This window comes from Zonotrichia leucophrys, chromosome 9 (genome assembly GCF_028769735.1).
Source record: "Zonotrichia leucophrys gambelii isolate GWCS_2022_RI chromosome 9, RI_Zleu_2.0, whole genome shotgun sequence".
Classification (NCBI taxonomy): Eukaryota; Metazoa; Chordata; class Aves; order Passeriformes; family Passerellidae; genus Zonotrichia; species Zonotrichia leucophrys.
In genome coordinates, this window is record NC_088179.1 from 18,533,508 (window position 1) to 18,546,547 (window position 13,040).

Below are 13,040 nucleotides of genomic sequence, written 5' to 3' on the forward strand. Positions count from 1 at the left end.
ATCACAGATGATGAGAAAGTAACATCAATCTGCTTCAAAAAACCCAATCACAAACTTCCAGCTACCCTTTGATACTTTTTTGTTCCATTAATTCTCTGTCTCATCATCTTTCTATCCTTTTACATGGTAGAATCACATCTATTGTTATGTTTGGATTAAATCTATTTTGGCTTTTCATGTTTATAAAAGCTTTCATTGTTTGTAATAGCCTTTGAGCAAGGTGTTTAACAAGCAAGCCAAAGAAAAACAAAAATCCTAAACAGAATTAAATCTTGTATGGCTATACACAAACCATGAAAGAATCTGTATGAAAACATTAAACTGAGGACATGAATTTTGATCACATAATGTTTACCAAATATTTATAGAACTCAAATCCTGAGATTTTCATCCTAATCTTCAATAAGAGTTAATAGTGGTGACAATGCATTACAAACTGTCTTCTGTGCCCAAGCTGTCATCCTTCATAAACAAAACCAGAACAATCAAAATAAGTAATTTAAGAACTAATACTATTTTTAAATGGTTCTGAGATTAGGTACCTAGCAAAAGACATATACCAATTCACTTATTTAAATACATACCTTATTTTTCAAAACAATATGCAGAATTTTATAACAGGTCATCTCATCAGTGACCCTCATTCAACATAACTCCACCTTTCCAAAACAACACCTTCCTTAAGGACTTCCAAAATAACAGTAAAACCTTGACTATGAAAATAAGCAATTTGAGCTCTTAATCTGGTAATGTAAAACAAGAGGAAACAACAGGCAACTGTTATGCCTCTCCAAGAGTTTTGAGAAAAATTTCTATTATATTCTTTAGAGGAGTACCAGTTCCCTTCTTTGCAGAAAATCACAGTTTCAGGACTTGAAAATTATCTTAAAACTCTCACAGAACTGTATCTGTAGGATATGATCAGATTATTATGCATTCAGATCTTTTTTCTAGCTCTGTCAGAGATTTCTTTCTTTTAAATTTTGTTTATTCCTTTGCCTGTCTTTTTCTCATTCTAAATGTCTGATAAGTGTCTGCCCAATCTAGAAAAAGTCTGCACTAACAAAATTATGGGGCTAATGGGATTTAATTCATTTTCTGGCTACACAGGTTTACAACTGTGAAGTGCAGGATTTAATAATATCTGGAACAAGAACAACAAAATCTGCAAACATTGGAAAAAATGCATATTTCTTCTATGTTCCAGGCTGGCAGAGTGCAGATTATACTATTTAAACATCAGAACCTGCATAACTTTGTTTTAAATATATCTTGCATCATATTCCAGACACAGTTGTACTTCCAGTTGTCTTTTACACATAAAGTGTAAAATAAACAGCTGCCTTTTAAAACCTTGCCTGTTCCAGTTAACTTGGAACAATGTTTTATATTCTGCATTTCCTACAAAGATGTCCTGTATTCATGCTCACTGATAAGCTGCTGATTTTTTCCACATAAAATACCACCACTTCTCAGTTTATTTCATTGCTTTTCCTAAACAGACTGCAGAGTTAGTCTGAGTTCTCTGAATGTTTCATGAAACAAAACCATAAAAATTCTGTAGTAGGAGGTGAGGAATCCCTACCACTTCAAAGAACAATACATCATGTGCTGGGAGGAAATGAGGGAGCAAAATCCATAATTTACACATCATGTATGCAGTAAACATTTAAACAACAGACTGCACTTTAGTCACAATTGTTTATTTTGAAAGTGACCTGATCTCCTGGAATTTCACTTGAACTGGTACCAGAGGAATCTCTTATTCTAATTCACCACATGCATCATCATGGCAATATAGCAAATAATAGGAAGTAATTCTGTTGCTATGTGTATGTTGTGACTGGGGATCATGATCGTGAAGTCAACATAAAAGGAACTCAAATTATGGGAGAGAAAATACCTCAGTATTAATTCTCTGCTGAAGACTACCAAACAAATTTAAAATTGCCAGTTGCTAAACCCAGTGATTTCGCAAAGTTCCTTGACACAGACTAAGCAGAGATGAAAGGAACCTCGCAGCTATTCCTTCAGATTTTGAAGTCATATACCATTGTGCAGTCAAAGGACTCATCCCTTTGGCAAAGCAATTCCAAATTATTAAGAAGTCAATCAAATACGTGCTAAAAAATAGTTTCTACATATTCACAATGGTCTTACTAAAAGATGACAATTGCAAAGAAAGAAAAGACTGCAAAACGTCTCATCCAAGCCTTCTATCACAAGGAGATTGATTATATAACTCTTTCATAAAAGGAGCAGAACCTTAAACAACCTCTAAATATTAGTTCTGTCCCAGACCTCCTTCTTCTCACCAACCCTGCCCTATATTCCCAGCTGGATTTACTATTTACAGTTAAATCATCATTATTCCAATACTACAGTGTTGTTAACTTGTTATCTCAAACTGTGCACTCCCTATTATACCCCAAATAAAACTCTTTGACTTAAGAGAGGAAAAAACCTTATTTCACATCCTACTCCTCCTCCTCTTAGCCTGCAGGAATCATACTAGCTTATAGAGAATGAGTTAGATTGGCAGAATTGTTTATTAATTTCCAGTCATAATTTGTGTTCAGATGTGTCAGGTCAAGTGACTTTGCACAAGTTCTTGAGAGCAAAATGGGTCTTGCAGAGCTTCCACCAGAGATGTTTGGAAGCTGTCCCACTTGGCTTTGGGAATGGATCTATAGCTTCAGACTGAGACAGCCTCTCAAGGGAGCGCATGTGGTGCAACAGTTACTGAGTCAATAAACAGAAAACCTCCCAGTGCCATTTCCATGCAAATGCTTCTCAAACTGGAACTCAATTTAACCACCCTATCGACATTTAAATGGGCATAAGACACAGCCCAGAGGCAGTAAATGTGAATATTTATGCTGATTGCCTTTTATAAGCTTATGTCCCTTTCTTTGCCATTTTTCCTGAATGCAGTAAAGTCTTCCCATTTTAACTCTGAAATCTGTTATTCCACCAATATAAGAATGAAAATACAGGGAAAGGGATGAAAGAGGAGTAGAACACTGAACTCAGCCAACATGGATTTAGCTGCTTTACTATAAATTACTTCTTGGGCAAGTCTTCCTATAGCTGCTTCCTTGTCTGTAACCAGCTCTGTCTGTATTTCATCATAATCTTGTAAGAATGAGCTACTGAAGGTCACGAGTCAAAAGAGTTTGGATAATCACTTACAGAGAGCTTGATAAGAGGTTCCAAATGATGCAAATACAATATCAAAATAGAAGCTCAGGTTCTGAAATCTAGTCTGAACCCTGACAATGCTGCTTCCAGTTCAGGACTGAGAGCTTGTTCAGTTTTCCTCACCATGGCCAACCGGGCACTGCTTAAAGGAATTGTGTTCCCATTTGTCTTAGATATATACTTGATTTTATTAGGCTTGTAATAAAAATACTACCACGAGCTCTGATGAAACAGAGTTCTCTGTTTAACTATCGATCTTGTATTTGTCCATAAAACTGCCTCACCATATGTTTCTTCATTATTTTTAATTATATATAAAATGCAGGACAAAACCTCACTAGAAAAAGGTAGAAAAGTATAGATGAAAGACATATGCAGAAAACATGAACATAAAAGCCTGAGAAGGGAAAAATTTGAAGTCATAAACAGATCCTGTGTAAATCAAGAGCTCAGAGTTGAATTGTGGGGACTAGAACTCCGATGGTACCATTGCATAGCTCTGTGTGCTCATTTTGAGAGGTAAAAAACCTTAGCGCTGCACGATTTAAAAAAAATAAAGCCAAGTTTTTCCCTTCATTTTTATTTTTAATTTGCACAAAACAGGAAGATTTGTGGAGCATAAAGCCATTTGGAATAGGCTGCTTAGCTGGTACTCTAATACATCAGCTGCTGGGGGATCTGGAGGGCAGCCAAGGCTCCCAGATCCAGCACGTTCTGCCGCTCTCCCTGCTCCTTCTCCCAGCACAGGAGGACAACAGCTCCTCAAACTCCAAGTTCTCACTAATGCATCTTGCACAAAGTTTGCTTTAAAAAGGCCCTTCCAACCTATTAAAGATATTTAAAGTGCAGATTGGTGTTTCAAGATGTCCTGAACTGGTGGGTTTTGGTTTTGTTTTGTTTTCAAACATTTCAATTCAACAGCCCAGTGGGAAAAGTCAGGACATCTGGCCATATTTTTTGGCATTACATTTATAAATGCTGTTCTGTTTCTCCTCAGCTAGAAAGGGAGATGCCCATGAAAGCAGTAATCCTGCCATACCTGTAACAGCACTGCCTGAAGATGACTCTTTTGTCTATCAAATTTATTTATAAGGAAAGCTGTCATAAAACTTCTATTTTACAGAAGCTTAAATTTAAACATGCCCATGCTGAGATGATTTCTGTGAACAGGGATGCATTGTAGTGTGTCAATTAAAGCTGAAACAGCTTGGTAGGATCCTTGAAAAATAAATTACACAGACACAGGTCTGTGTAATGAAGGAATACTTTCTTCATGTATGCATGTTTTAAAAAATGAAAATCTGATCATTTCTTTCTGCTCACTTTCTCACAAGAACAGATGCTATAAATATTCCTGAAAAATGAATTTAGGACTCAAGTACCTTAAATATTTTTCAAAAGCAAACTTATAATTATGAAATGGTTTTAGATAAAATCCTTTTATTGTATAGATGACAACAAAGAATTTCTGCAATTAATCATTATAGTTGAAATACTGTTGTCAAAATGTTAAACATTTACACAGCACTGGCTGTTGGTTTTTCACATGCAAGAACAAATTTGCAAATAACTGTAATGGAAGAAAATAATTACAGAATTATAGAGTATTGCAATAAATAGTAATGTTTCAAGTATGAGCATGTGTTCATTCCATCAGGACCTGAAGGTGATCTGTTGGTCCCAAGTACTTTAAGCTTTATCCTGGATGAGCATGGTTACAAAGCTATATGCATCACTTATTTTAAAAAATCAACTTTATGCTGCACTAGAAATTTACATTAAGATGCTCTTACAGTAATTTAATTAAATACTCATTACTAAGTACCACATCTAAATAGTGTGACTTGTACAAAATTGAATTTGGAACTATTTAGAAACAGCAGCAGAATAAAAGTATTTCCTTACAAAATCCTGCTAAATCAGCATTCTCTTATGGAAATATCTATTACTACTCATTATCTGATCCCAAAGGAAAAGCTTACAGAAATTGTTATTAAGTTTTGAACCCAATGCTGTTATAAGTATTTAGCATCAGGGGAATACTCTGAACTCTAGTCCTTATTTTGCTATGGAGATATTACCTAAAGGAAATGCTGCATTTTTTAATGTATCAAATAACAAAACATTGACATCTTTCTCAGTTTCTCTTAAGGAGTATGTTCCATTAAAACAAATAATACATTTTTTCCTTCATCAATTTACATTTGTCATAATTTGCACATGGGTTGTCATGTTCTACATCACAATTGTTTCCATTTCTATATTGCAAACCAATAGGGAATGATGAAATTTATTTACTAAATTGTTAAACTGTGGTTTACATGAGAAAGTAACTGACCTTGCAAACCTCCACTACCAACAAACTCTTTGTTTTGGAGTTCTGACATGTCTAAAATGAGTTGTTACAGAATTACAGGGTTTGAGCAATAAACTGCTGTGCCAGGTAAATTCATATAGCACTTTGGCTTGCTAAGAAACAACACTTAATATCAGAAGAGGCTAAGTAAATAGCACCTTAAAAATAATTCTTTAATGGTTATTGAAATAAATGTGCTGGAGATTTTAATTTCAGCTGCAGTTGACAACAGTAACAAGGTCATCCTGACCACAGAAAAACTGGTTGTATTTCTCTCCAATTCTTTGGCCTAATGGCTTCATAGGCAAGAATTGGCTACACAGTGGTCACTGCAGGAAAGAGAGACCAACATTTTCAAGGTTACCTACCTTACATAGGACAACAATTTAATTTGTAGTCAACAGAATAAAAGGCTACATTTTCCAGTGAATTGTTCCCCTGTGTACCTCTCCAGCAGAATCTGACAATTTAAACTATTCCACTGCATTGGCTTTCTCTTTGGTATCCAGGAAATTGTTACCAAGTTCTAGTTTCAAAATGTTTCACACAGCATGGGCTAAACAGCCAGAAATGTCAACCTGACTTTCACACAGGAAAGTTTTTTAGGAAAGTTAAAGATCTAACTTTTAGGAAAGGCAAAGTTCTAACTTTTTTTAAAAAAAGTAGCATCAAACCACTTGCTTTGCCCAGCAAATAAACTAAGTCTGCTCATTAAAAACAACACAGAGGTATCCTTTGGGTTGCTTTTCTCCATTGTAGCATGGCCACTTTAAACTGGTGAGACAGATTTTATATTTGGTGTCAGCCACTCCCAGAGCTTTGCAGTTACGTGTGCGGAGGATGAACAGCAGGCACTAATTCGAGTATCATGACTCTTTTCAGGCAGTAGGTGAAACCTTGAAGAAAAAGTGGCTCTGTCTTCAAAAAAGTGACCTGACCTTTGCTTTGGTGGGTTTTTACTCTGCAAGAAATAAAAAGCACTGCATGCTTTCCAATGCATCCTTCCTAGCTGATAAACGATTTTGTTCTAGCACTCAGCACAAAAGGACTACATTTGATAAAGACCAATAGCATGCTATTAGTGCTAGCTAATGATAGCTCATGTGTCATACTGGAAACAAGCTTCATAGACCTGGAATATGTCATGTGAATCATGAACAAACACGTAATTGGCCCAGAACCTTTGATATGCTTACCAATTAAATGTAATTCTCATTGAATTTAATATATTTAATTTTACAATGACTTTGCAGTTCTTTGGATATCAAAGGCATCACAAGTCCAGCATGCTTATCATTTATGACACTTCTGCTCTGAGAATTTCTTACAGCATGCAAAGAACTCTCTGTAGGGTATCTGTGATGTGTTGCACAAGCAAGCTAATCTAATATTGACCTGACCAGTAATAAAACCTTTAGAACCTGCAATAGTATGTAGTGGTTTTACCTGCAATTAATGAAATGTTCCTGAAACCATCTGTAGTTTGATATAAGCAATAGTGGGGGTTTACTTGACACAGAATATATTGCTAGTGAAGATAACTCTTGTATATGATGTCTTAGCAAAGAACCCCTTCTGTTAATAGACTTTTAAGGATTTAAATATACTTAAGTCCAGTGTAAAATACTTTTTTTATGGAGCCAGATCCTGCAGTCTTTGCACAGCTAAAACTTCCATGGAAATCAATGGGAGCTTTTAAAGTGTAATAATAAGGACCTGCCCGGGGTCACTGGCATAATGCAGCTCTGCTGTGATGCTTTATGTGTAAGCTCCCACCTTCTCTGTCACTTGCAAGAGGCAGAGATCAAAATAAGACCAAAGATCAAGATACAGAAACCCATGTGAACCCAAGATGATAAAGACCCTCATTAAATAAAAAGAATGGCATCAAATAGCATGGCGGCACATAATATTGGTGCAATTTTTATGTGGCTAATTTATATTAAATAATGTTAAAATATCTTAACCTTGTCCAGAATGTTTACAATGTGTTAAGAGAAGTTTAAGATACAGTAAGTTCTACAACAATGATCATTTTAGGGAGAGCTGTAGCAATGCCTATGATGGCAGAATTTGGCTCCGTATGTTCTGTTAGCAAAAACCCAGACTGTTTATATGATGTGAATTGCTTTTTAAAATGTTACTAGAGCTATAAACTCTGTGGGTCCAGATTATACATTCAAATTTCAGGGAGAGTTTGCCTCAGTGAACAACAAGGAACTGTGCTTTATTTGAAAACTCTGCTTGACACTATTTTTAAGAAAAAAACAGAAAAACCACAAAGAGGTATTTTGGGTACAAACTTGGATTACTAAAATTAAATCAACGGGCTGATCCTCCAACCCCTGCTGCTCTGGGGATCCTATGCTACAGAAGGTTGGCACGGGGGATCTTCCAGCAGGCCTTGGCCCAGCAGGAAAGTGCCAGATTCCTGTTGACTTCATTGGGGCAACTCAAACGAGCCACCAGACCACGGCTAGACCCCAACTGCCTCCTTAACCATTGGGTTGATGGACCACTTGTTACATTATTATTATTATTTTTACTATTTTTAACCAGTGTGTGTGTGTGTTCTGCTTCCAACCAAGCTTCGCTTCCAGGCGCAGGCGCGGCCGGGTCCCGCGGGCCGGGTCGGGAGCGCGCGTGAGGGCGACCGGAGCCCACTGCTGACCTGGCCCCGTTGTTGGTTTCGCTGTTGTAGGGCAAAGGCGCTAGGGCGGCCGATAAGGCTGTGGCCATGGTGATGAAGGAGATTCCGAGGGAGGAGTCTGCAGAAGAAAAGCCCCTCCTCACTGTGGCATCCCAGGTGGGCAGAGCGCGGGGCTCTGAGGGGGCCGCGGGGGCTGCGCGAGTCCCTAGCCCCGCTGGGTGACCCATCCCGCTGCTTCACTGAGGGGGGAAAATAGCTTGGGGTGAATATTGGGGGTGTAGATGGTTTGACGTGAAAATTTAAACAAAAATGCATTTTTTCTCCCCAGTTCAGTTACCAGAAAGTTTTTTAAAGCTAGTTTAAAATCTCGGTTCTAATTCATGCCATCAATTGTCACGCCATAAATACTCATTTGCAATTCATATATAAAATATTCCCATTCCGTGCATATGTAAAATAAGAAACAACCCATTCACAGTAGTGTCATTTCCAATATCTCAGATCCCATTCCTAAGCTCTCACTGGGGTTCTGCTCCTGGTCTGGATCAGAATATGTGACTTGGCACATCTCATTGCTTTCATTTCTACACCTCCAGTCAAAGGAAGGATGTACGTCCCCACACTAAACCTTACACCTACCTTGGAGTAGCCACCAAGCATTTGGTGGTTCCATTAGTTCCTTAAAGACAGTGACTGAACCCTACTGTAAACTACTCTTTTTATGAGACTGGGTTTTATTCCCTCATGTTGCTGACATGAATTTTTTCCCCAGGCAAGTGCATTTAGTTTACTGACGATATTTACTGCACATTAATGCTTCCAGCTCACCAGGAATGGAAATTGCTGGAAGATGGTTTTACATGAGAGCCTTAAACGAAATCCCCAGTCTTGTTTTATTCCTCTCATGATTTAGGATAACAGCTACTGTACTTTAGAAAGTTCTAAGATACACAAACACCAGCACGTACTTCTCCAGCAGAGCATCACAGATATGCTGCACTAATACACATTCTAGAAATATCATCTACTAATTTGGAAACCAGGTCTGGCACCTCCTCCTCAGGCCCTGTTGAACACCACGTTTTGTTCATGGTGAACTCCAATGTCTGTGAAGAAATTGCACAGAGGAAAAAGATGCTCTGTTTAAGGCATCATTTCTAATTTTCCATTAAGTGATTAACAAGCAATTAAAAACACACATAAAATGCCACCCCCTCTAAACCTTCACTGCACCCCAAAAAAGATTGACGTGCAAAAAACTTCCATTGGCTTCAACAGGGCCAGGAGTTCAGCCTGGGTTCATTAAATGTTTAACACACCATTTGTAGTGGCTGTCTGTCAGTCTCCTCAGCAATAGTCTATGATAAATTTATGAGTAAAATGCTTGTGTCTGTTAGTCAGTGTAATTTCTTCCACTAAACACAAATACCTACTTCCCTGCTATGCACCAAAGGGGTGCAGAAGCCAAAAGGAAGCAGAATCAAGTGAAAAAGTGAGTATTTTCCATGGCCATCTCTGCATCATGTGTGTGTGATGTGCAGCTGTACGACCACGTTGCATCCATCGTTTGTCCCTGACTGTGGCTGCAGTGTTGGTTTGAGATGCTGTCCCTGCAGTGTGTCCGTGTGAGCCTCCATCCCCACCATCCGTGCAGGAACACGCTCTGCTGTGCCAGCCATCCCCATCCCAGTGTCTGTCTCTGCTCCCTACATGGTGAAACAGGTGGATATCATTGCTGATCATGGGGTGGAACCAGTTCCAGATTCACTGCAAACTTCCCAAGCCAGATGGGTCAGGAGAACAAAGCCTGGTCTTTCCAAAGGTCCCACTGCCACCAAACCCAGAGTGGGCAGGTCCACATCTTAGGGAGTCATTTAATGCATTAGGTATCCATGCTCCTCCAACCTTACAGCTACCTGAGCAAAAAACCTGCAACTGAAATGAAAGGATCAAGCCCAGACAGAGCACTGTCTTTTCCAAGAGAAAAAAACAAGTGAAATCCCTAATTTCCAAAGTCCTTGATGAAAGAATGATTAATCATGTCTGACTGTGGAGACAGACTCCACAGGAAGCATAATTGAAATCTGATACACAAAGATGAGTCTCTCAATCTGCTTTTTGATAATGTACATACACCCCTGAATTTGTAATTCAAAATACATATCTTTGCTCTTTTCCTCTGGAAAGTGATAAAAACACATCCAGCACAGAACAAGACAGATAAATAGCCCCATTTTATTTTAATGCTCCTAGCAAAACCCCAGCTTTTAAAACATGACACCTACTTTTTGAATAAGTGCTGTGAATTAAATTTAAATTATGTTTCCAATTCACAGATTATTTTATACCATCAGATATGGTTTTACATCATCAAAACTGAAGGCAAATCTTCAAATAACATGAACCAGAAATGTACTGCAGACTCCTGTGGGGCTGTGGCAGTATATGGCAACTGGGAGCCTCAATCACCATTCCAGCAGTAATGAGTGTACTACAGTAGGCAGAGGAGTATTCCTGGTAATTGAATGGACCTCTCAGTATCTATTTTTTGTAATCCTGTCTCCCTGTCTCAATTACCTTCTATAAAAGTCACTTTCTTCACACTTACTGGTGTGAAAAAGGATTCAGTAGTTGCCAAATTTAATACTTTAAGCATCAAGAGAGCGATCTTTCAGTTCTAATAGGATTTTGTAGAATATAACTCTATCCGTGTTGCTGTCTCCCTTTATCTTTTAAAAGATAATTCATAAGAGACTGGGACAAATTTTAAAAATGTATTTTTTCATATGAATTGAAACTAGAAAATGTGTAAGAAAGCTTGCTGAAGGTTCAAAGATTACCTGAATATGAACCAATTACTTCTACCAGAAGCAGAGAAATAAATTAGAAAAATCATGCATAAATTTGGTTTTAATTGCAAAATAAAACTTTTGTTTTAACCTCTTCATAGCTACTTTGCATTTGTCAGGAGAAAAAAAAATCTTACTTCAGAATTACTTCCTAATGAGAAATTTATACCTAAATATGCCCTGAAGTCAAAGTTTAATTGTGCAGTCAGCTATGAAATTCCCAATTTACTACAGGTCAGTGAACTTCAAAGGATCTGATTCAATCACACACTTCGACCCAGACTTATACTTTAAAATATGATTAACTGCTCTATTGAGCAGTAAAAAATTCATGCTTAAATGCTTTGCCAGCAAAAACAAAAGAAATCTCACAGTGTCACTGGAGTTATTTGTCCCAGATCCATCACACCTAATTTAGGTTCCTTATTAGAGTACACAGGTTGGAAAGATACTCATGGTAGGATCCCTATAAAGCCAACAGAAGGAAGAACTGCAGTGGTCCATGAAAGTCCTATGGCAAATACACTCTGGAATGATACAGAACAGAAACTGGAGTCCATGAAAACTTCATCAACAGCAAAAAGAAAAGCAAAGTTTATCTTGAAAGCCATTCCCCACTTTTGCTTTTATCTGAAAAATATTGGAGCTGCCTACCTAGAATTTATGGGACCCACACAGACATTGCTCAGAGCACAGTTTTGATCTCAAGCACTTATAATTTAAAAAGTTAGCCCACAAAACACTTAGGGTTTAGAATTTGAATTGGAAAGAAGAAATTTAAAAAGCTGGAATTACATTATAAGAAAAACGCTGAAATTCATCCTCCCCTGTGAAAAATGCAGGCTTACAGCACATGTCAGAAAAAGAGATATGTTTCATGACTACCCCCCAATTAACTCCACCAGATGCTTAAGGCTTTTTTAGGGTCTATAAGGTATTAGTTAGCATTCAAAGTAGGAACTATTATTTTTTTTAAGGGAACTTCATTTGCATGCCGATACTTAGTTGATCTAAGCACATTTATATTTGCTTAAGGGCTTGTGAACAAAATACTTCAACATTTCCACTGCCTAAATTCCACTGTTTTGGTGTTTTGGTTTTCATTTGCTTTTTTGTATGTTTGTATGTATGTATATATGTGTGTATGTATTTATTTACTTATTTTGGCAGTGGTGGTATATTTCTGCTTAGGTCTAGTTTGGTTTTTTTCTTGCTTGCTTTGTTAGGCTTTTCTTATATTTGTTTTGTTCTGTGGCTTTTTTGTGGGTTTTGGTGGGTTGTCTGGGGTTTTATAAGTCTCTAACAGGAGATTTTTAAATGCTTCCATTCAATTTTATAAAGGAAACAGATTAAAGATAGCTAATATTCAGCTCCCAATGTTGTTAGTAGATTTTCTGATGTGTGTATCAAGGGCTCACTACATGGATTTGGTTGTATAATCACAGTTTTCCATATAAACTTAACAGTCCCATTTGAATCAATCATGTTCATTCTAAGCTTCTTAGCATTAGGCTTGCACTGACTTCCAGCCCACTCCATAAATGTGTTCTCAATAAGATTAAAACAGAATGGTGGGAGGTTCCTGTGGATGCAATTAGCTTCCCTTCTCTTTTACACCTACCTAAACCAGAGTTCACTCTGTTTTATCTAAGTTAAATATGTTCAGGTAAAAATGTAAGAATCATCCCAGTTTTAATTGTTGTCATTATCAAAGTCTGCAGTGCAAGAATTCATTGTACATTCCAATCTGCCTTCTGAGAATAGTGGCAATCTCCTCACTGATCTTAGGATAACTAGGCTTGAGATCCTACTTTTTGGACTCTTTTTAAAAGATTAATGATAAATTTATTAATACTATACATCTCAAATCTGATTTATTACAGAAGCTTTGAATACTTTATCAGGGAACACATCCTCACTCCTATTGATAACTCTTTTTAATCTACCATTGGGACAGGGTAAATACATGAAGAGCAAAAATAAA

At 37.3% G+C, this 13,040-nt stretch overlaps 1 protein-coding gene across 9 annotated transcripts in view; it reads left to right on the top strand.

The window, feature by feature from the left end:
* PEX5L (peroxisomal biogenesis factor 5 like) overlaps window positions 1-13,040 on the top strand; it is a 102,494-nt gene that overhangs the window by 54,070 nt on the left and 35,384 nt on the right. For 4 of the 9 annotated variants that reach the window (XM_064721643.1, XM_064721637.1, XM_064721644.1 and 1 more), the window contains exons 3-5: window positions 6,440-6,505; window positions 8,259-8,363; window positions 9,661-9,699. In XM_064721643.1, the coding sequence (XP_064577713.1) occupies window positions 6,440-6,505; window positions 8,259-8,363; window positions 9,661-9,699 (210 nt within the window). The remainder of the gene's footprint in view (window positions 1-6,439; window positions 6,506-8,258; window positions 8,364-9,660; window positions 9,700-13,040) is intronic. The other 5 variants (XM_064721638.1, XM_064721645.1, XM_064721642.1 and 2 more) reach the window with 3 other exon arrangements.